The following is a 24,890-nucleotide window of genomic DNA, read 5'->3' on the forward strand; positions in this document are numbered from 1 at the left end:
CCAGATTCCTGTTGCACTGTGATCAGGCTATTATAATAATCTGGGTTTCAAATAGCACCTTCCATTGCACTGTATTAGACTAATACTTGTGTTACAGACTTTTCTGCATTATTTCTTATGTTATAGTTGACTCATCAACAGCGTGACCCATAAAGCTGAATACTGTAGTTATCTTCTGTACACATCCATATAACCATTTGCAAATTACATCAAGAGCAGTGTAAACAAAATAATAAAAGCATGGTGGGTGTCAAATCTCAACTTACTGATATCTTCCATGGTACGTGTTCAAGAGATACATGAATTATTTTACAGTTAGGAAGAATTTTATGATAAGAAGAGAAATACTTCAGTCTCTCAAGTATCCAATACTGTTTAAAAGTGAAGATAAGTGAGCATACCTGAACATCCACTTGTGCTCTTTTTTTCAATCTGTGCCACTTGTAGAACCTCAGCAGCTGCATCCCTTACTACCAAATCTTCATTCTGCAGCAGGAGAACCACACATTTCCACACTGCGAGGGTATCAGAGAGACCTATACATATACATGGAGAAAAATTAGGATTCCATTTCTTATACACGTTCAAAATAATTATGGAACTCTCTCTGCACACTTGACAAATTCAGTGAAACACTGAAACAGAGAAACAATAAATGCATTAGCAATACACTGGGAAGACAATTGAAAAGATGATCAAAAATATTTTCTGTATATTTTAGGTGGTTGATTCTGCTTGGTTTAAAACAGTGGATCACACCATTCCAGATCCAGTCCAAAGAATAGATAGCTCTGTATTGAACTTTAAGTTTTGAGTGCTGTGAATTTTCTACAGTTTCTAGGAGTACATAATTCCTATTTGGCAAAAGTTTTATTGCTAGAGATCCACTAGCACACTGGGATCTGCCTGTGGGCTGTTAAACCAAGTTTTGTTCAGATACTGCTGGTGGTGCTGGCCAGAAATGCCATCACCCACAAGAAACATGAAAACAAAGGATGACTAGATGTAGTGCAGAAATCACAAGACTGTACTCCTCTGTTTGCTGGCGTATGATTAAGATATAGTGACTTTCCAGCTCTCATTGAGCATCCTCATGAAAGGAATTCACTGGAACATCCCTTTTGGAGGCAGTCAGTTATTAGATGCTATCACTTTCTGGCAATCACAGAGAACAAAGTGCCCGCTTCATTGCTGCTCTGGTTTGCTTCAAATGTATTATCAACAGTTCTATCAGAGATTCGTATTACAAGGCTAGTCAGACAATTAAATATATTTCATTGCTTGGCCAAAATGAATTGCTTTAGGCTTAACTTCACAGGCAGAAGTATTCCCATATTTCACATAACTTTCCTATTTGGGAATAGCACCTATTTGGGAATATAGAGTATAATTATTTCAGAAAGAAATTGCTTTTTCCTAGCACACCATACATAATTGTCTTATACTGGCATAGTTGGAGCAGAATAAATATTCTATTCTCTATTTAATGGCCAGCTTTCCCACCTAGACAAGTTGTTATCATACCTGCCAGAGAGGTGGAAGCCTGCAAATGGATTTTCCAGAAAGACTTTCTCTGAACTCTTAAACAACATTAAGGAAAAACGAGGCAATCCAGGCCACACTGACTTGTGCTGGCCTTCCTTCTCTAATGAATGTACTTCAAAGGGAGCTTATGGAAGGACTGATACACAGTTGTGAAGAACTCCAGACTCAAAGTTCTAGGTTTTATAGCATATTGATTCTCCATCTTTCTTCCCCAGGTCTGATTTTCAGAACAAAGAGCCAATTTAGATGGCTGTCCACTAACACCTTAGGGGCTTTTATTTACCCTGGTAGATAAATACTTTTTTGGGTATTTCCTGGCCCCTTAGTCACACAATCCCCTTAGTCTGCGTTCACAGGAGAAACAAAAAATGGGTTGGGGTTTTTAAAAGGAAAACAAAACAAAACAAAATCCTACCTCTTCTGTACAACAGACCACACAATTTCACATAACTTTGCTTCTCAGTCATTGTTGAAAAAGCTATGAAGATTTTTGTTGGTTAGCTTCGTTAACTTAAAACAAATAATTACGCCTCTTGTAGTATAATGTGATCCAATTACTAATCATTCTCATCATAGAACATGTTGTTCCTCATTTCTAGACTGAACCCTTTAATTTCAACATTCAGCCAACACAGCTTTATTTTGCTCACAGTGTTAAACTAAAGTATGCCCACATCACCAACAGAATATGCCAGAAAGGTCTGGGTCAGAGAAGAAGCCGTGAAATCTGTGCAGACATGTACAGTGGCTTGGAGATATTATAGCACCTCACATTCCTCTCTGCAGAGTTACTGAAAGAAGCTCTACAAGAGCTTTTTCTACCAGGATTTAAATACACTTACAGTTTGAGTAAATAATATTTAGTACATTGTCCTCTTAAAATTTTCAGAATAGCTTGTTTGATCTGTTTATGTACAAATGGTGTACATACATATGTACATAATACATTTTGAGTCATATATTACTGGGTTTCATTAGGAAAGATCCACAATATTCAAACTACTCACCAAGAACAAGCTTCTCACTGATCAGAAGTAGTGATGCTATACTTTTAAGTACTTCAGCAGCTGCTAGCAGCATCTCTGTCTCCTGCTCATCTCCACAAAAATAAATTAACTGTTGAACCCACGTTTTCAAGACCTCTTCTGAAACCTGAAAGCACAAAACATACCGGAGAAGCAAGCCGTACCACCCCGTATCATTGGTCACTATCCCATTAAACTACAAATTGCTGAAGATATACAACCCATCAGTTCATGCATTTTTTCCAACGTGGTGATACCTGCATCCATTCAAAAGTTGACTATGTCACAGTTAAGACAGAAGATTATCTTATGGTTATACCAGCACTCATAGGCAACACACTCATGGTGTCCCTTCACTACGTTAAAACATCCTTGTATCCTCAATTCTTCTATAAAAGAAAGCCAAAGATAGGTATTCTGGACTGTAATGAAGGAAAGCAATTTCCAAGAGCACCCTACGTGTAAGTTGGCACATGTATTTGGAATGGCAGCAGTCAATCGTAGGCATTTTGGTAACAATACAGTGCTTGATAAAGCGGTAGGTGAATGCAGCTGCATCTGTAAAAAAGGTAGAGAAGAGAACTAGCAACAAAGAGAGTAGAGTTAAAAGGCACAGCAGTGCACAGGGACTCATCAAGGGACAAATGAAGGCTTTCTTGTGCTCTGCTCCCTGGGAGTGGTAAGTGTGTGCGTTTCAGCAAAGCACAGCACAGAGACAGAGCGTGTCCTGCAGATTTTGTACTGGGCTAAGCAAAGTGAAAATCTCATCAGGGATTACAGTTCCCTAGATTTAACTGGACACATGGATTATCTTAAGCAATCCCTCCTACAGATGCATAAACTGAATGTAAGCCCAAAGAAACTTAGATGTAAAACTCCTAGCATACCTGATCCTTTATAAAGCAGAAAGCACTCTCCATACAGATGTCTTAGGTCTCCCATGATTTACATGCTTGTTAGAGGAAGTTGTTCTAGCATTACAACAGCTCAGATCGTGCCAGAATTTTTCACTAGCTCCTCTTCATAAATTGTTAGAAAACTTCATAGCAACGATATGTCCCAAGTCTATTTGTGAACCCAAGTTTATATGGTTATTTTATTGTTTATGACTTGAAGTCCTTGCGTTTTGCCTTTTTTAAACAAAAGAATTAACAACATATTTCATTTTATTTTTTCCAATTCCTATGTGCAGTTCTGTGCCTTTTTTTTTAATGAGACAGAAGATTGCACAGCATACTTGCGAACTGATTCTGCTGCATATTTCATACAAAAATAAAGGCTATAAGAAAAAAAAATCAAATATCCATGAAGTATTTTTTGTATGTCTGAAAACGTAAAAAATAAAACTTTTCTAACCTTAAAAGCTGCATTAGCACTGCTCTGTGCATATATATGTGATGTCACAGAGTGACTATTTTAAATCAAAACAAATCCGAGGCAGAAGTTGTGTTCCTAACAATCTAAATTAAATAGTTGATAAACAGAGTCTTATTTTTACAAGGCTTATTATATTTATTCAATTTGTGATAGAAAATTCAATGAGAAACTACTCTCCTGCTGCCCCAGTGAACAGAAGCCACAGAGAGTTGCACTGTAAGACATGGAATTAATTCAGTACACGGTGCTAATTGCTGCAAGTGTTCTTCTTTCCACATTAGAATGACTACTTTGGATGCTATCAGAAGTTGAAATTAATCCATCAGAAAAATTTACTCATGTATTTAGCTTGGAATTACTTTCAAAGGGATATACTAAGAGAACATTGGTGGAGGGTTCACTTCAGAACACAGCGCTGTGCTCAGAGAAGACATAAAGCCATAAAAGGTACAGTGACACAGAAGAACACAAACTTGGGACTCACGACCAAGAGAAGCCATACTACTTCTGCTACCAAAAACTCCTCAACTACAAAATCATTAGGCTGCTCGGTTCCACTTACCTGCTGGTGGTTCTCTAAAAGATGTACAACCAACTTTGAGGCAAACTTGAAAGCCATGCTTTGAACTTCAGTGCTGAGAAAACAAGGTGAAGAACATGCCAAAACAAAGCAGTTACTTTTGCCATCTTTTCATCTCTAGAAGAAACACAGCCTACTTCGATTCCTTCCTGATTATCACCAAGGGTATTTTGCAAGCTAAGTTTACATTACAGATCTTGACTCTAATTAAGTTTGCAGTTAATATACAAATGTAATATGCTCTTAGTCCACCTCTCATGTTGTTTTTTCTATCTACATACTTCCTATAGAAAAACAAATTTGAAAATGGAACCTGAGTCAAAGAAACCAGACATTATTTTAAATGATAAACAAAAGCATTCCGTTGAGCTGGAGTTACATTCCAGGAATCCCTCTTCCACAGCTGCTAAAAATGTCACCACAATGCACCAACCACTGGCTCCTGAGCCTCCATCCTGCCCAGCAGGGTCTTAGAGGAGATGGTGCCTGTTAACATCCTGAAGAGGCTGGTCTCTCAGCAGGGAATGGCAACACTGAGCACTAAGGTCTGCTATTTCAATGATTTCCCTCTTCAACAATACCAGCCAGTGTTATTTCACCATGTGTATCTAATTTCATTCCAGAAGTAAACTCTGCACACTATCATTTAAACCTGACAAATATATGCACAGCTATATCATGCTGTTCTACACTTTATATTCTAAATATTATACATTGGTAACAGTGGGGCATGATTTTTATTTAACTTCAAAAAGAGTCTACCACCACTAATAGAAATAGGCTCTCCATGCCTGTATACTTTCACTTGATTTGTCCATTCTTTTATGAATAGATGGACCCAGTAACTAATTCAGGGCATCAAACATTGGCATTTTCTGCTGACTTAGCAGAAGCAGCCTGATGAAGGAGTGCTGTTTCAGTACACTGACAGAGTGGAGCACACAGTAAACACTTTGGTTTTTCTGCAGGCATATTCAAAAAGATGCTGTACACTTGAACTTCAGCTCAGATTCTCAATTTCTCTGAAATATATACTGCAATTTCAAAAGCCTGAGGAAGAGCTGCCAGTCTTGTCCAGTTAAGACTTCAGGCACTGTGTAACTGTGTAAGGTCTGAAAGTATAAGAGAAGAAAATTGAATCTCCCATTGTACACTCAAACCTTGTCCTGGCTTCATACTTGTGTCCTGATGTGAAAAACAGGCGTCAGCACTTAGAATACACATCAAATCTACAGGATGGAATATACTACTTGCATAAATTTAAGCCTTGCTGGATACCCACAATGCAGAAGAAACAAACCCTGAATTCAAGTAATCTTGTGAGGACCATTCAGGTGTATGGTTTTAATCCCTAGATTCAACCTTTTTTGCTAATCCAAATGGAATTTGGTCTGGCTCTTCTACAGACTTTCAACGGATAAATCAGAATAGAACGAACGGCAGATTCACAGTGAATTCATGTATGTTTGAATCATCAACTCCAACCATTATGGTGTTCCCTGATAACCATTTGCAAAGAGCAGCTTTCAGTGACTATCATCTAATAGCTGTAGTAAATTTCATGAAGTGTATTGCTGGGCATTTATGGAGTCCTCACCAGTATAACTTAAAGGCCTTTTTAATAATTCTGATCACATCTAACTTCTCTAAAAGACCTAAGAACTTTCTTTTTTCAAACTAAGCCACACTCACTTTTCTGAAACATGAATTTTTAAGATAGCTCTAACACCAATCAATTAGCACTTGAACATTTTGAGTATCTTAAATGGAAGTATTTAAATACACATGGCAGACCATACCTGCTGGAGTTATCCACAATGTCTAAGCTCCAGGATAAGAACTCATTTGGATTCATTTTTATAGAGCATTCAGTCTTTGGAAGCACGTTTCTGAGATCCATATTATAAAGAATTTCCAGCACCTGCACACACAATTCACAAAGGATTTGCAAAAAGTCCTAGTGAACACATGTATTTGAGGTTGACACTCTATTGACTTAAACCTCACTCTGAGAAGGTTTCCCTGGCAGTGCTAAAAAAGGAACGAAGTTTTTACTTTTACACAAGAACATTCTGCAGAATTACAGCAAAGCTCCTTTTTTTATAAACAAAAAAATTACACAGAGTATTTAAAAAACATCATGCATGTTTGAAACATACTTGTAAAAAATTAAGACTATCATTTACTGAAAACACATTAAACATCAATAAAGTAGCACTCTCCTACCTTGTAAAAACACTCAAGATTCTTTTCCTTCAGAGCCGCTGAGAGGAGAATGCCCTCCAAATCAACAAGCAAACACAGTACACCTCCTTCTCTTGCAGTCTGCTTGGCATTCACTTTTTTCTGCCAGAGCAGTACTGCTTCCAGTGCAAGTAGACGTACTTCATGAAACTCATTGCGAAGGAGATGAACTATTGACAATGATGGCTTGACTATTTTCATTGCAGCAGGTGAACTGCTACTCTGGATGTCAGCAGTTGATGTCACTGACAGCACTGATATTACAAGTTTGGTGATGCTCTGAAGATACTGCACCAATCCAGGTACTGCAGTCAAGTAGGGAATACCTGTCATCAGTTCCGATTCTGAAATAACTCTGTTCACCTCTTCCCAAAACTCAACAAACTGCATTCCTGAAAAGAGAGTTAGTAAACTAAGTAAAGTTGACCAATACACGATGTCACCATCTGCTGCAGACAATCAAGTGATTCTGAAGTTGAAAATTGTCAAGTATGCAAAAGGCCTCTTAGGCAAATTCAGAAATAAAACAAAAATGTAAATCTTAATTTAAAACTAATTCTGAGTTATGATACAGCTTTCTTAGATAGCATGTCTGTTCATGTCTGAATACAAACAAAATAGACTTCTGAAAACTATAAATTGTTCAAAATGTGATGAAAGTGACTGATGCAAACATACTTCTATATATATATATATGAATAGAAGTACAGGTAGTTTGGAAAGTCAAAACACACAAATACAACTGCACAATCATACCACCCTTCATAGAATAGCTCTAAAAGTGAAAATGCTCTGTTAGCCTATCCAGCTGCTGTTGAAGTCAGGAGAAATAAGGACATGGCCACTGTCTGAAAGTCCATCCTTTGCACAGCTGCAGTCAGAAAAGGATACCACTCAGTTCTATCCTGTGTGTATTAATCTAATGAACTTACAGATTAAAGAAATCCAGTATGCTTACCCTACGCCTATTAACTTTGAACATTTACTACAGCTAAAAAAGAAAAAAGAAAGGAATTATGCAGAAGTCCATCTCATACATGAAGGCAGGAGCATTTTGGTCACTCACACTGGTGCAACCTCCCCAGACTGCACAGCACTTTACTGCATCACCACTTCTTGGAGTTACCAGAAGGATCAGTGCTGTCTGCAGTGCCAGAGTGTTTCAGGCCCCAGTGATTTGGCAATATTGACACAAAATGAAAGAAAGAAACAACTGACAGGTCTCTCTCACACAGACATTATGAAATCCTCGCATTCCTTGAGTTCATCATGAGCAGGAACAAGTAATTGTACAGTATGGAATCCAAGACTTTTGTATAGTTTAGATGTCTGTATAGCTTGTAGTGAAAAGAAACAAATTTGCTACATCCCACAAAATTCAAACACAAATGTGAAATAGGGGACAATCATAAAGAAAACCCCAAGCATAGAAAAGAACCATGCTGAAACTGGTGTTGAGGGACGTTAGAAGTTTGTTTCTTGTATCAAAATGCATTAAAGGTAAATGTAGAGATTAAAGCAAATTTGGCTAGACTTCTACAATATTTACAAGACATTTGATATAGGAGTACTGCCAACAAGCCTATCCAAATTTTACCATTAAAATCCAGAATTTGACACAAAGTTGCAGTACAAATATGGGTTCCTGTTTTGTTGCCCTCGAAGACATTTCCCTAATCCTTCTATTTACACTTAAATATCCTGCTCTTTCATATTCAAATTTTTTCAAAGTCATCTTAGCATGTTTGACATTTACATAGAAACTTGGCATGCTTTTGATTGTCTAGCATGCAAGGCAGAAGCATTTTCCAAGTACTTCTGGACAAGCTTCAAAGAAATTAGGTATTTGAAAAAGATTTTCAGACATATTACCTAACCGTTAGTTCTGTCATACACATTTTCACTACAGTTTCTTTTCTGAACGGGCTTGATGTAGTCAAAGAAACTGCAATATCACTGTGAGCTTTTGTGGCAGGGTAATCCTCTAGGTGACACAGATGGCTTCCATCTCATATCATGTAAATTTGTGTATTTTATTTGCTACGTTTTCCAAAGCCCCTCCCAAACAGAATGGCAATTAAAACCAGCATTACGGCATAAACTAGTATTAATACCTATGTCACACAACAAGTATCCAGCTGCCAGAATTCCTTAGTTTCTGAACTGTCTGGTTGCCCTGGAGAGGGATTAGGCTGTGGTCCCAGTGATTTATTGTACTCCACAGACAACAGTTTTAAAACAGACACCATCAGGTTTGGACCTTCCTACCTGCTGCATTTTGGTGAAAGACAATTCCACTACCTCAGTTGTCCTTACCACGTATGTATTCCTAAGGCCTGCAAGAGCAGCCCCTTGGTTTCCTATTAGTGTTGTTTAACATTGAGGTATAGCTAGGATACCTGCAAGGAAGTAACAAGAAAACATACAGATTGCAAGGGTCAAAGCTGAAGGGGCAAAGTAAAGAGGAGCAGTACGAGGTGGGCAGAAATGATGAATGATGAGAATGCGAGTGTTTTTCATTTTGTCTGTGCCAATATTGCCAACTTTACTAGAGCCTGCAACCCAAGGGAGCACTGATCCCTGCATAAAGGCCAGGAGCTGGCCATGCACCGAGTTTCAGATGTGATGCAATAAATCTTCACTCAAATTTTATAAGGTCAGAATAACTTCATTCTGTCTTCTTCTTTGGAGGGAAAATTAATTTCATATAAAAACATGGCATAGCTCTCAGAAATGCTAGCTAGCAAAGATTGCAATGTAATACTTTTCTGCTACAGATCCTTTTTTCTGTGCATCAGCTGCTTTTTCTGGTTTGGAAGTCACTAGATGACTTCTGGTCTTCCTCAGTAATTAAGATTTGACAGCCAATTTTACAGAGGGGCTCTTTAAAACTGGATGCCTTAACAGCACAACTGGCAGCACAGTACAATTCTCTGCATATTTGCCTAGCCTTCGAACTCTATAATGCAAACCCTTCTATATTCACCTTGTGGTCTGCATGTTCTCCAAGACTTTTTCCACACAAATACATACAGAAGGAAAGAAAACCCCTGTCTTATTACAATGCAGAGGAAATATTTCTGCTTTCAACTTTATCACTGAAAAATCTTTCCTGGCTTTCATGTAAATGTTCTGTCTTCTGTTTATGTAAACACTTTTTCTTTGGCTTATATTAAAATATCTGACTAAACCCAAAAACCACACTGGTTCCCAAAGTAAATGTCTGGCACTGCTGTTAAAACACAGTAAAGACATACTTTTATTTACAAACAAAAAATTATTTTAGAATTTCAACAACCAGCAGCTGCGAGAAGAACGAACAAATTTTGGCTGATCAATTGAGGATCCTGGCAACAAGCAGTCTTATCCAGGAGGCCAAGAGATGCAAACCAAGTCACCAAGAATTAAGAGGATTAATTTTTTTCCCTCTTAATGGATTGCCTCATCTGTGTGGGCCAGGAAGACTCACTTCTAAGAAGGGACACATCTTACACAACCATTTGGTTCTCCTCACAAACATCTCACAGTCTTCCTCATTTCCTTTAAGTCAACAACACTGCAATAAGCATCCAACATCCATATCTTCAATACAAACAACAAATACTTAAGAAAGTAGATCACTTACTTAATATATGCATTCCCTAAACTAGTTCATAAGGTTTTGTTTGTTTTTTTTTTTTAGACATCAGGGGACTTCACATTTTTGGGGGCAGGTTTGAGAGTTTGCTTTTTTATCCTATATGTGATCAACCAATATTCAGTCAGTTATATGAAGTTAAAAAAATCTTTGGTCATCTGAAAATAAACAGGAAAGAAATAGGGGCAGAACGGAACTATAAGAACCTGACAAATCTCCAGCTATAAAATCTCCCCAGAATTTAGTCATCTCTGCAGTCTGTACCCTCTGCAACTGGCTGCAAAACTTCTATGATTACTTGTCTGCTTTCTTTTTTTCTTCCCAGCAGTGGCAGGGAGGGACTATTCTGAGAACAGACGATGGAATAAATAGATGCATAAAGACAGAAATACTTTCTTGTACAGGGATTAACAAGCTGTCAGCTGATGGAAGATTCAGCTGCTTTTTCATCTCAGATTCTACAATATGTTCCAATGTGACAGAAATCATGTGAACTCTCTCTGCATTTAAAATGTAGAGTTGCTTCATCACCTTGCCAGCTGATATACAGTACTGGTTATATATTTTGTTAAGACTTGATGATTTTACATGGACTATTCAGGCTGCCAATTCGACATCTCTCTTGTGTGAGTTTGTTTTTTTCCCCCCTAAATCAGTGATTATTATACATTTAATTGTTTTAGATAAATACAGAGATCAACTCCTGTATGTAGCCCCTTGAACACCCATGCCATCTTCCTACTAGAGGCTCAAGAAGACAAGAACAAAGCAGAGAAAAGGGAAGAAATTATAACAGACATCAGAAAACTTACAGACACTCTGTATAGTCAGACAATAAAAATTTACAAAAGCAAAAATGAAATACTGCTGTGTCTGCAATACATTACAGGAAAGGAACAGGGTCATGAAAAATTTGAGTGTGCGTCACCATTCACCAAGATCTGCTAGCAGGTAGAATAACTTATGGACCGAAGAGAGGTTAAAATTCCTTGCATTCTCAAACCTAAGGAGATCACACGAATATAGGGATGGCTAAAACAAAGCTAAGAAGCTTCAAAGCTAAGAAGATTTTTTCCTGGATGAATACTAAGGAAATGCACCTTTTTTCATATCTTGCGTTCCTATTAAAAGTAGTTTAAGAGAAGTCAACTGGAAGGAGGGAAAAAAGAACGCGTAGGGAACTGGTAAAAGGGAAAAAAGAACAGTGTAGAACTGAATAATTGTTTATGATCAGGAGAAAGTCATATTTTAAGTAGGATGTTTTAAAGACATCTGCAATACTTCAACATCAGAGACCAAGTATCAGTACTCCCAACACAATCCAAAACTACAAACCTGAGGAACTACCAGAACCTACTGATAATGAATTGCTGCTGACAGAAGCATCCCTTTGCATTTGCTGTAATATAAATGAAACTTCTGAAAACAAAAAAAAAGCATTTGATCTGGACACTGAGATTATTTTTTCTTATGGTTTCTCTCTTGAATAGTACCAGGTTTTCCATCTTTGTTTTGCATAGATAGAAAACCATAAAAAAAAAAAAACAATGGAAGCAGTGCTTGTCAGTCACTGCTAAATACTGGAATCTAAAGAGAACCTGAAATAAGTTAACGGAAGGATGAGCACTTTCCATCTTCACAGGAGGACAGGATTTTAAACTGATTTTAACAACCACAACCAGTTTCTCTCTCCCGTGTAGTTGTTTATTTCTTCTAACACTTCTCCACAGTCTCAATTCAGCACAGCATCCTACCAATATTATGCTCTATCTTCCTTCATTTACTGCACACCCCGTCTTTTCAAAAACACTTTTCCTTTCCTCCTCCCATGTCTGTGCCACAAGTCCACCTCCTGTCTCCTACATTTCCTTGACTGCCCGCTGGTTTTCCATGCCCCCACTTCCTTTCCCCCAGTATTTGTTTGCATCAGTCTCGGTCAGTTTGCTTTACTGTCTCCCACTCATTTTTGTAATGCCTTCAAGCCACAGCATGTCCATCACATGATCTGTGCAATTTCCAGTCACTCCACGTACATGAGCCTCCAACGATCCCATCTTCAGCTCTCTCAGACTCCTCTCTGCCAGCCTTCACACAGTGAAACAAATATTCTGGTTTCAGCATTATTTGGCAGAAACCACAGAAATGCAGTGACCGTGTTGTACATGGCAAGCCTGCTATCAGCAGTACTCACAGGTATGGGGTTGCTAGCTGCTCCAGATGAGGTGGAAACTTTACAGACCTGGAATCAGGGATTCCTCTGAGCATTTTAAAAACGATGTTCAAACGCTGTGCTAAATCATCAAGAACTGGCAACACCAGCGCTCTCTGAGAGCTCTCCTACGTAAAATGGGAAGCTACTTCTTTCTCAGATTCATAAATTCATGTTCATAAACTATGAGCTACGGATGAAAAAGGGAGGGTTCATGTTTGAAAAAGGATCTTATTCTGAATGCATATTGGTAAATCAAAGCAACAAAAATGCAAGCTGTCTTGATGAATCTTTAGACCACTGCACTGTGGTCTAAAGTCCAATACTTAAGGACTTCTAGATCTGTATGTATTGAATTAGAACACTGGTTATCCAACAACACTCCCTTTTGACTTGTTTAATGTCATGTTAGTAGACATAGACTATTTAAATGATTTTATAAATATGTTTCAAACTTTTACTTTTTTGTGACTCAAAATAATAAGTGCCACAGTCAACACACTGACACACTGAGTTTGTACAATTTCTGACAAAATGAACAAAAATTGCTTTCAATTTGTTCCGGTGGATTTTTTTTTTTTTAATTTAAGCTAATTAGACCAAATAATGAAAACAAGCATTCGCAAAGTGCCAATGTTTTTGTTCACAATATTTGTTTGGCTATACTTCTTAGGGATTTAGGTAAAAGGAAGTTAAAGTATAATTAAAATTACTAACCTACTTGCTCCTGCCAAATTTTTACCATTTAAAATTTATCAGATTTTAAGTTAGCCTGCAGAAAAACTTTACTTACCATTTAGCTTCCTTTCAAAACGAGAAAGAGTAAAAAGTACAATACAGACCAAAAAAAAAAAAAAAAAAAAGAAAGCGTGGGGAAGGGGGGGAATTGGGCACAGCCCACAACACTATTAATAAGTCCTATAAATAATTTCATTCAGGCAACATATTTAAGAGATTCCTGCAATTGCACGTTATTGCCCATGGTTTTGATTCATACCTATATGTGCAATGTACAATTACTATTTTAAATCAACTGCTTCTGCTGATCAAAGGGAGGATTTAACTATACTGTATCTACAAAAGGTTCGGTTGCTCAGAAGACATCAAGAAAATGCACATTTTCATTTGTAAAACACAGGAAAAATATATTAGTGAGAGCAAAATGCAGGCTGCTGAATTTTTATATCAAAACGGGATATTTATGAACAGGATTAATTATATAAATGCTGAGTAACTTCGTTACCACTGACAACAGTGGAGATTGTTTAATCACAAGAACTTTATAAATCCTTATCCTTACAAATTTAGAAAGGAAAAATGCACGTTTAGACTTCAAGCAGCTTCTTCTAAATTATAGATTCACATTTGCTATTTGAATGTTTTCTCTTTCTCATCAAATTTGAATTCTGAACATGCTGTATACTCGATGACAGGCTGAACCAGCCAGGAGACTGACAGAACACATACAGGGTAAAAGAATAACCTTTGTAGAGAGGATTATCTTTAAAAGATTTTCTTTCATCTTTTCCCTGATTTGTCTTTTACAGTCCATTACATTTATATTGACTTACTGACTCAGCAGAACAGTTTATGTGCAAGTATTGTTGCTATTGTTATTGTTATTATTTTAAACACAACCCTTATTAAAATGTGCCTTTATTAATCTAGTACGTTTTAATCATTTACATCCATTTCTCACTTCATGAATTGTACACAGTACTATCAGAAAACTGTTCTGAAAATCTAGCAAGAAAGAAAATGTGGCTATTTTGCCTTTTGGCATTCTTCATTGGTTACAGACAGCAAAAGCATCCCAGCTCTGACCTTACCCTGCAGTATCCTGACCCAGCTCCCGTTTTCTCAACACAGCAGGATCACAGCCATGCCTTCATCTTACTGTTTAGCTTCACACATTAATTTCCAGAAGATGATTTGAAGGTAGGATTGTCTGTGATGGGCTCTGCTGAAAGTCCAAACGTTCAGCAGAATAATCTTACCCTCAGATGCACTGCCTAGTATTCGGGTGCTTCGCAAAGCACATCCACACTGCAACAGGGGAAAGGGCATAACCTGAGTAGGACACTATAGATCCTCCTGTAGACCTGTACCTCTAGAGCTTGATGGACATCCCTCCGACTTCCACTGAACAAGGCATGTGAGCTTACAAAAAAACACAGCTAAGGCTGGACACATTTAGTAAATCACCTGGACTCTGAGTCATTCCTCCCCTCCAAAAAAAATCCTGTAAGAGCCATTTGCTTCCTCCAACTTCCCTTTCTTTCCACACAATCCATTTTGGTGCTGTTTTACCTGTGGAGGAGTAACTAACTGCTCTCTAGCAACAAAGAAACACTAGAAAATCCTTTGGAAAGAGAATTACAAACTTACCAGATAGTATTATTATTAATTGTTGCTAACACTGAAGATAGGCAGTAGCTCATCAAACAACCCTAGATCAGGTAAGAATTTTTGTTTGCTCCCAATATGGCAAAAGTATTGTTCTTATCTAAACATTTTAATTTTTGTTTTTAAAAATGGCTTGGTTCACTCTCTTGAGTTCTTACTGTAATTGGTAACCGAAAAAAATAGATTAAAAAAAAAAAAGGTTTACATAATCTTGGCATTATGTATTGCCTTTTTACTTCAGAAAACCCTAATTAGGAACTGGACCAAAGGCTCTAGATATTAACTTATGAAAAGAGATCCATATTTTCCTACAAAGATGAATTAGGCAACACTTCTGTCCAAATCTGCAATTTTTTTAAAAATTATTTTTTATTTGTTTTTTTTTTTTAATTATTATTATTATTTATTTTAAGATAAATAATCATCCTTTTGGTCACTAATACATTTTTATCTGGACAAGACGCTTTTGGTATCCATTATTCCCTGCCTTCCTTATCTGACAATTTAAATTGTTTTGAATTTGTGAAGCAAATTCCCTAAGGGCTGTCCTGCACTTTAAGAGACTGATTTTATTAATTGAAGACAACAAATCACTTACAGAAAATAATCGTAATGTAGGAAAGGCCCAGGCAAGGCTGTACTCTGAAAATCTCTTTGTAATTGTAGCCCTTTTAGGCAGGCATAATCAATTAGAAGTGGTCTGATTTTAACCAGTCGCAGGCTCATTACATTGCATTCCCATTTATGCTGATGAAAATCAGTTTCAGCCTGTGGCCTGGAACTCATATACAGCACTTCCTGGGGCCTCTTAGGTAAACACATCAAGAAACAGTTTTATTTGGATTTGTCCTTCACCCTTTATTCATTGAAACAACTTCACAAATCAAGATTAAAAGAGAGAAAACTTGGCTCATAACCAGAGATACACATATACAAGTAAGATATTTAATCTCAGAGAAGTATAAAGCTTCAGTTAATAACGATTTCTCACAGAACATTTAAATGTGAGACTCAAAACATTCATTTTTAACTGATGAGTTTGGTTTTTCTTTCACTATGTCATGGGACACTCAGGTTCTAGTTAATATAAACATAATATCCCTTCACGTCAGAAGTGCTTCTGCATTTGATATATAAACTTGTCCCTAATGTGTCTTCAAGTTTTCAACAGCATATTTCCATTTCAAGTCTCTACTCTCTGTAGATATTGCCTGCAATCTGACATTATGTATTTATATAGGAGTGAATTTTTAAAGCAAGACAATGTTACTGAACTATCCCTCAGCAGAGAGAGTCTGCAAAAATAATTGCTTCCTTTCTACAGAAATTCTTCCACCATGCAGCACCAACATTTCTAACAATCCACGTAAGCTCTGAAAATTAAATGAATCCAGTACAGCCTGTAATCCAGCCACAGCATGTTGCAGTCCCTCAAGCTCAAAGGGCTATTCTTCACCGTCAGGAGCACTGAAAAAAGAGGGGAGTTTCCTGGTGCAGAGAGGTCTTCAGAGACCTTTGCAAATGTGCAGCAATTATTTAAAAAGCAAAACAGACTGATGTCTAAAGATAATAAAATTAGGAAATAAATTGATAAAAGAATTATAAAGCCCCCAAAGTAAACAAAGGAAGAGCAGTCAGCTGGAAGAGGAAACTTGGAGTCGAAGAGTGAGTGATGAGAATTATCAGAAGTTGATGAAAAAAATTTAATGTAAGAGAATAAGAGAATAACATGAAGACTGGGATGCTTCACATTACAAAGGAGTTGAAGAAGTAGAGAATCAGAATTAAAAGCACAGTGTAAAACCTACTTCCAAAGAGGGGCTACCATGAACAAAGGCATACTCATGAAAATGAAGAAAGATGCCTAAGGAGTTTTTTTGGGGGGTTGTTTTCATTTGTTTTTTTCAGACATTAAACAGCGCTCAACTTTTTTAATTACTACAAAGGATAACCATCAAGGCATACCAGGAATTAAGAAACTTAAGTAAATATACATTGTAACAAGAGTATTAGTGCTGATAGGTATAGCCCACCCGTACTAAACATTAAAAAGTCAGGAGGAAAACTTCTCCCTAGAGTCAGGCTATACTGAAACTGCTTTACAGTAGAGGTTTTGTTCCTCCCTAAAAAGTATATAGTTTGTATCTAGTCACAGTGGTCAGTACTCAACAGAATGAGACCTATGGTATAAAGCTAGCTAGAAATTCCCTTTCCTGAATAGTAGACCCTGATACCTGAGACCTACATGAGATGATGACTCTTCATTGGACATGAAAGATTTGAGCTGTCCCCATGCTCCACATCACCCTATCTTTTGCTATAGCAGAACACACCTGCCACATTGGTCACACTGTATACAAATGTTTATTTCTTAAGGGCTACATTCTGCAGCCTATCTGTACAAACTATTTTCAGATACCTTCATCAACAACTCATCTTTCTGGCAGCTATCACTCTTTATGGGCATGTGGTATTGCCAGTGCTATTCAAAACTGAGCAGCTGTTAGAACTGCACATCCACGTGAAAGTACATGAACAGCAACTATGGAATAAAAGGAAATACTTCTACCAAAAATCTAAACAAAAACGCATCTACCACACAAAGCACGATTATCTGAAATGAAGAACTACTTCAGTGCATTAAATGCAGTATTAAAATTAGTCACTAGGAATTTTAATGAAATTAACGTACTGTTCTTTATTTGCCTTCCTTGACAAGGTAACTCATTACTCAGCTTTTCGTAAGAAATAAACAAAAGAGGTGCACAGGGAAGCTAGTTATACCTGACCTAAAGTTGCCTGTATACAGGCACATTGGAAAGGGTATATTCTTTCCTCCACACCTTCACTTTCCCTGTTGTTTAATTACAGTAACATTTTGCATTGTTGCATCTTAGAAAACTTCCTAATATCAGAAAACAGTTTTGCTAAAACAATTCTAGGTGTCTCAAAAGGTCTCCATGATTTTGGGGAAAGACTGAAGCGGCAATCTGGGGTTTATGCTTTTTTTCGTTTTACAACTCTGGATCTGCAAAACATGTTGAAAAACTGGAAGGCATATTTTTGCTGTTACGCAGTTCTAGGATTAGGAATATTGCAAGATCATTGCTCCAAGATTTGACAAGGAGCAGCATCCCATTCGTCCTATCAGCAATCTCCAGGAGTAGCTCTGTGGAAGACAGAATAAATGGTTCTTTCGTATGAACCAGCTAGATTACTTAAAGGTCTCCAACATTCCATAGGTACCATGACTGTGAGCAGCATGTTATTGTTTCTCTAGATTCAGTACAGCTCAGAATTTTCCTCACAGACATTCAGTCTGATTTCCAAAGCACTACATTTGACTTACCTTGCTTTTGGGAATTCCCCAGGTGAGTACTCAGCATCACAAGGACATCAAGAAAAGCAGCTCTGGTCACCAAACAAGGATTTGGCCTACAAAATCAAATTACTAATTATGAGATTTGTTTATCATCTACACTCAGAAAAAAAATAGTGAAACAACAGCTTGGAAAAATGCCGATGTCTCTTGCTATATGGACTATCTTAGGTCTGTTTTACTTACTTAACAAAGAGCAGCAGATCAAATTTGACTGCATGTGCAAAATAAATAGGCCAAGTTATCTAAGCTTCACGTTCTGGTCCACTGTGAACGACAGTCTCCCTAACAGGAATCCTAACACCTCTCCTCCATCTATTCCACCAAATTTCAGTTCATATATTTCATCATTATTGGATTAATCAGCTTGCTTTGGCAAGTCTTTATTTTGCTTATGGATAATGTGTGTAATTAAATGCATTTAAAAAAATAAGTCTTCAGGTCTTACTGTTCCAGTTAATAAATAATAATAATAAAAAATGATGACATGTATCTGCTATAGCTTTTTAACAGCCACAGTGTTCTCATTGTTTTGATGAAGACTAGAGAGAAACATACTTAAAATTAGACCATTTTTTTCCTGGAGAAGAATATTGGGGATTTGAAGAACATAATACAAATTGGTAATAAGCTTCTTTCTGTTCCAACTCTTGAAGCCGTAAGTGAATAACGCATTCTCTCAAACTGGAAATGTAAAACGAGGTTAACATATTTATATAAGATTAACATCTTTATTTTTGTTTATATTATTATCATTGTATGTTTCAGCCAGGAGAACCTTTCCTGAAGTATTACTTCACATTGAACAGGAAATCTAGTTCAAAACAGAGAAATTATTCTGACGAGTCCAATGGGACTTGCACTGAAAAACTTCTAGAATCACGAGGCACAAGTTTGAAGTATGAGTAATTCTGTTCAGTATTTCATTTTTATTTTATCTGGCACTTACTTTGTGTGCTTATCTTGACATCGAAGCTCTTTCAAAAAACTGTTAATTAATTATGTTACGACAAACATTCCGAACTTTGTAACATCTTTAAAATTCAAGAGGAAAAAAACTTCTTCAAATAAGATATGTGATTATGACATGAAAACGAACGATCTGAAGACCTTGCATAGAAGTTTGGTAGCTGCATTTGATCATGAAGAGTTATTCTATGACCATATTAAAAAAACGGCTTTTACCAGAAGCACTGATCTTACCTCCAGTCATAAACACTGTAACGACTATAAATTACCTGCAACTACTTTTATCCTTTACAATGTTACGCTGTAACAGACATGAGAGTAGATGTTGCCAGGACTTCTCTTTCAAAAAGATTTTTTTTATCTTTTGCTTAAATTCTCTTTATTTTTTTAGATACTTTCTTACTAGTGAAGTACTCATGAATCTCCCAAAGCTTTTTCATACTTGCCTCTTACTACTCGCTTTCAGGCTAGAGAGCAAAAACCCTGCCTGCAGAAAAGATGCATATCAGTGAGAACTGATACCATGACAAGTCAAAGCAATTTTAATACGGCCTATTTTTGAAAAGCTGAAGTAGGAAGATTAATTTCTTTCCAAACAGACTAAATAAAATTATTTTGTGTACCTCGGGCATATAGTTGTTGCCACATCTTTGTGAAGAGGAAAAAAACAACAAATAAGAAATACTCATAGGTCTAGGAAGCTTAATCTCTGTAAAAAGAGACAGATGAGCTTCTCAGGAAAAAAAAATCAACAACAACAACAAAACAAAAGAAAACACCACCGAGATCCATCATAGCTGCAAAATGGACGAAAGCACCCATGACATTTAAATTAAAATGTGGTACATAATGGGCCTACTGCACTTCAGCTCCTTTGAAAAAACGATTACAAACTTATTGTTCACTAACTTTCCTGGATTTTACAAACTGTGCCTTAGGAAAAATATGGTTGATGCAACTGAAGAAGTGACAACAGCAATACTGCCATGTTTTTCATTCCGGTCCAGCTCTTCAGCATTTACCACTTCATTCTGTGTATGCACATATGCATGTTTTGATTTTGAAATGAGGCTTTTTTAGCTTACAACACGCCAAACATTTGTTCTTGGCTTGCTCTGTTGCTCTGGTGATGCTAGTGAATTCTCGGTCATATGAACCAGACGAACACAACAGGAAACTCAGTTTTCCAAAACCAAGAAATTTCAGTGTTGTTGAGACTATAGCAGAAAGCTGAGTCTTTAAGACAATCAAATTTTGATTTACATAACAGACCCGACAGCCAAAAATCACATGCAGGACATTTCAAATGGTACACTGTGCAGCAATTAAGATGACCTGTTCATGCAGAACTTAAACAATGAGAACGGAAAGAGGACAAGATGTTTCTGTTTTAATGCAGATACCCAAATAAACTGGACTTCTCATAAACAAGCTTTGAGGAAATTTGTTTCCAAACAAGAAAGTCACAGTGGTAGCAAAGGTAGGAGCTCTAAGCATCTGGAATGTTCCTTTATTTGTCCAAACCCAAAATTAGTTCACTTTTCTTCCAAACTGAATATTAATGGAAATAAATACATCATAGGCTTGCTCCAGATAATAAACTACACCTGACTCTGAACAGCACAGAGCTGGATGCTGTTAGGTCTCTCATATCTCATAGGGGAATGTCCACACAGAAATATAAAATGGATATCAAGACAATATAATGTACTTAGTAGCACTGTATAATTAGTAATATTGTATTAGCACTGCTGAGCATACGTACTAATAGCAAGACCTGCACAGACTGAAAAGTTGGGCAGACAGGAACCTGATGAGTTTTAACAAGAGCAAGTGTAGAGTCTAGTACCTGGGGAGGAATAACTGCATGCATCGGTAAAGGTCAAGGGATAAGCTGCTGGAGATGAGCTCTGCAAAGAAAGATCTGGGTGTCCTGATGGACATCAAGTTTGCCATGAAACAGCAGTGTGTCCTTGTGGCCAAGAAGGCCATCCTGGGGCACATTTAAACAGTGTGGCCAGCACATCAAGGGAGGTGATCCTCCCACTCTACACTGCCCTGGTGAGCGCTCACCTGGAGTACTGTGTCCAGTCCTGGGCTCCCTGGTACAAAAAAAGACAGGGACCTTCTGGAGAGAATCCAGTGGAGGGCCACAATGATGATAAAGGGCCTGGAGCACCCTTCTTATGAGCAAAGGCTGAGCAAGCTGGGTCCATTCAGCCTTGAAAAAATAAGACTGAGAGGGGATCTTATTAATGTCTATAAATATCTAAATGGAGGTGGGAGGCAAATGGTGAGGCCAGGCTTTTCTCAGTGGTACGCAGTGATAGGACATGGAGGAATGGCCTAAAAACTTGAATACAGTAAGTTTCATTCCAATGCAGAACTTCTTTACGGTAGAATCATAGAATCACAAGGTTGGAAACAACCGACAAGATCATCTAGTCCAACCGTCTCCTCATCACCATTACCACCACTAGCACTAAACCATAGGATAAGAGTGATGGAGCACTGGAACAGGTTGCCTAGAGAGGTGGTGAAGTCTCCTTTTATGGAAATATTCAAGACCCATCTGGATGACTACTGATGTGACTTACTGCAAGGAATCTGCTTTAGCAGGGAGATTGGACTTGATGACCTCTTGAGGTCCTTTCCAACCCCTGCAATTGTACAATCACATATGATTCTGCGATAAATTTCAGAAGTGTCTCTCAGCATGCTTTTTTTCTTTGGATTTCAAGTTTGTAGCCAGCCTACTCCTACTGCACTGTGAAGCTTTCTCTACATTCATGATATAATTGGGTGTTGACTTTCCAGGTGGAAATACAAAATCAGCTCACAATGGACTGCAGCATTACATTTCACCAACAGCCAATAGGAATATTTCAATGTAGCTGACTAAAGAGAGGTCAAAGGCTGACTTGAGGACTGAACTCAGTTTGGCCTGCATGGAGCAACATGTAAGAGGCATCATTACTGGCTTCACCCACTATGTAGGCAAGGAGAAGACATTTGCAACCTTTAGAAGCAAAGGCAGAGACTGAAAGGATTATTTACTCAAAAAGTGTAAGGCCTAGGGGCAACAATATTTTAAATTCATAAAGCCAAATAAAACAGCGACAGAAGGAACTTCCATGTCCCCATAGATCATCATGAAACTCAGCAGAAGATGCAAGGTGACTGAAAAAAATGAAGTAAAAAATGCTAACACAACTGAAGACTTCAAAGGACCTAGAGATTTTGATTTTAATTCCCCAAAGTTACACTGTAACAGCATCTTCAAATGGGAAAAGAAAAAAAAAAAAAAACAACCTAAAAAACTTTTTACTTTATTTTTGCTTTAGGTAGGTGTGGTTAAACTGCAGATAAAAATCCAAAAGCATAGTCATCAGCTTCCTAATTATTAATCTTGACAAATCACAGCAGATTTCTGGAACAGACCCTGAGAACACCATGTTTTGAAACTAGCCAATTTTTTATTATTAAGGCTGAACAAGTAATTGGCAACAGAATAGTCAGACTTCTTTATAATGTTATTTTCAATCCTGGTATGTGAATTCAAAATCAGAAAATAACAGAACAAGAGCAATAAGCATACAACACTGTTTGTTGTGTATTTATTGACATAAAAATCAAATTATACTTGCTCAAATTCAAGTGAGCAAATACTTATATTATAAATTTGAAATGCAACCTGCTAGGCTATGTCTACTAAACAAAAGCCCAGAACAATTTTCTTGTGAATTAGTTTAGTTGCAGATATCTTAGCATAACTATGTATCATAGGGACACCCAGAAAACTTCCGGGTTAAAGCTCTGAGAAGAACTGTTATGCAGTTTCCAAGCTTTTCAAAGTGTATGGATTATTTCAATTCTTCCAAATACTGCGGCTTTCTGATCTCATTTGTCAAAGTGGAACATTACTATTTTAAATAAAGAACAAAGATTCAAATACATCTTCTCCTCATAAGGTCAATTCATAGCTGCCTTGTTTACAAAAAGAGAACCATCCTTATGATTTGTGTGACTGTTTTCAAATTGATTTCCAAAGAGAAAAAACGATTTAATGAACTGCCCACTCTTTATTTGACCTTTAATTGAAAAGTCACTAATACTGGAACTTTCTATGTTTCTACAGATTTTGGAAAGGCTGAAAAAATTCTTTAGTTCCTGGATAGAACCCTTCCACAAGATTAAGCTTTTCCGTAGTATTTAAGGAAAAGTCTGACATTTTGCATACAACAGAAGATAGAATTTCATTTTTAGCTCTGTTATAACCTCAGGGAAGAATTGATTCAAGGCCAACACACCCTATATCAGCTGGTACTTACGGACAGCATCCACGCAACTTCTCATTTTGTTTTTCACAACTTTTGTCTTTCACTGACTCATTTCCTCAGGTAGGCTCACTGACAAGTAAATCTGAAGTTTACAGTGCATCTTTTTCTCCTGATCAATTTCCAGCATGCTGCTTCCTGAAGAATGGAAAATCTCTGCCAAACACTTTTTCTTTCAGTGGCCAAAATCTTCTTATATGTGTCCAGCAATGACAACTCTCCATTTCCCTGCCTAGACTTGTATAAGCTACGTGCTTTATGCTTGTTACACAGAAATAAAATTTCCTCTGAAGTGATTTACTCTGCTACATCTGTAAATACATGTAATAGAAACTTAAGAACTCTACAGTATAGTGCATGATACTCAGTTAAATTGTTGGGAGTATTTGCATGATACTCAGTTAAGTTGTTGGGAGTATTTGCACGGTTCTTAAACTAGGACAGTCTATTTGATGATTTAAGACTGACCTGAAAAACCAGCCACCTCTCTCATCAATTTGGGAAGGTCTGGATTAAAGTCATCAGCTAAAAATCTTTGCAACAAGAAGTGCATCTCCTCTGATGTTTGCATCCCGCTACAGTCAACCAATTTTTATTGTGTAGTCCACTGGGAGGCTTTATCCTTACAGAGCTACTGATAAATAAGGACAAGCTAGCACTGTATTAAGCTATACCCAAAGAAAGATCTAGAAAACAAGCAACTGTCATTCATGGGAGCCACAAAGCTTATGGCAGTGCACACCTACACATACAGTGAGCAACTGATTTAAACATAAATCTCTTGGTGCTTTAGTTATTAGCTTTCCAACTCTGCAATAGCCTATACACTGTGTTTTGAAACTGCGCTCAGAAGGCAGCTTTTCACATTTTAATCTGTTTTCTCTCAGAGCCCATGTCACGTAGCACTAAAACAACATCATCAAAAGATGCACAGCCTTCCTCTTGTCTTCTTGAGGAGACATTAATAATAGATTTAATTATTAAACTTTGGCCATAGCATTTTTAACCAAGTAATACAAAACCAGCACATCAGTGAGTACCGCAGCCAAGAGAACTACACGTTAACGAAAAGTATTTAAATTAAAAAAAAAAAAGCAAAAAAAAAGCCTGCAATACCAACTAATGCTTGCCGAGTTCCTGGAAGCACCAGAACATGCACAAGAAATACAAACACCAAAACAT

General features: G+C 37.2%; 1 protein-coding gene across 1 annotated transcript in view; it reads right to left on the reverse strand.

Annotated features, from left to right (window-relative positions):
- The window catches only part of THADA (THADA armadillo repeat containing), a gene marked incomplete at both ends in the record, with an annotated part of 151,528 nt that overhangs the window by 24,127 nt on the left and 102,511 nt on the right, over positions 1 to 24,890 (reverse strand). The window contains 6 exons of the mRNA XM_079550771.1: positions 402 to 536; positions 2,553 to 2,697; positions 4,510 to 4,582; positions 6,327 to 6,448; positions 6,754 to 7,163; positions 18,373 to 18,458. Of these exons, the coding sequence (XP_079406897.1) occupies positions 402 to 536; positions 2,553 to 2,697; positions 4,510 to 4,582; positions 6,327 to 6,448; positions 6,754 to 7,163; positions 18,373 to 18,458 (971 nt within the window). The remainder of the gene's footprint in view (positions 1 to 401; positions 537 to 2,552; positions 2,698 to 4,509; positions 4,583 to 6,326; positions 6,449 to 6,753; positions 7,164 to 18,372; positions 18,459 to 24,890) is intronic.

This window comes from Tetrao urogallus, assembly GCF_951394365.1.
Source record: "Tetrao urogallus genome assembly, chromosome: 2".
NCBI lineage: Eukaryota > Metazoa > Chordata > Aves > Galliformes > Phasianidae > Tetrao > Tetrao urogallus.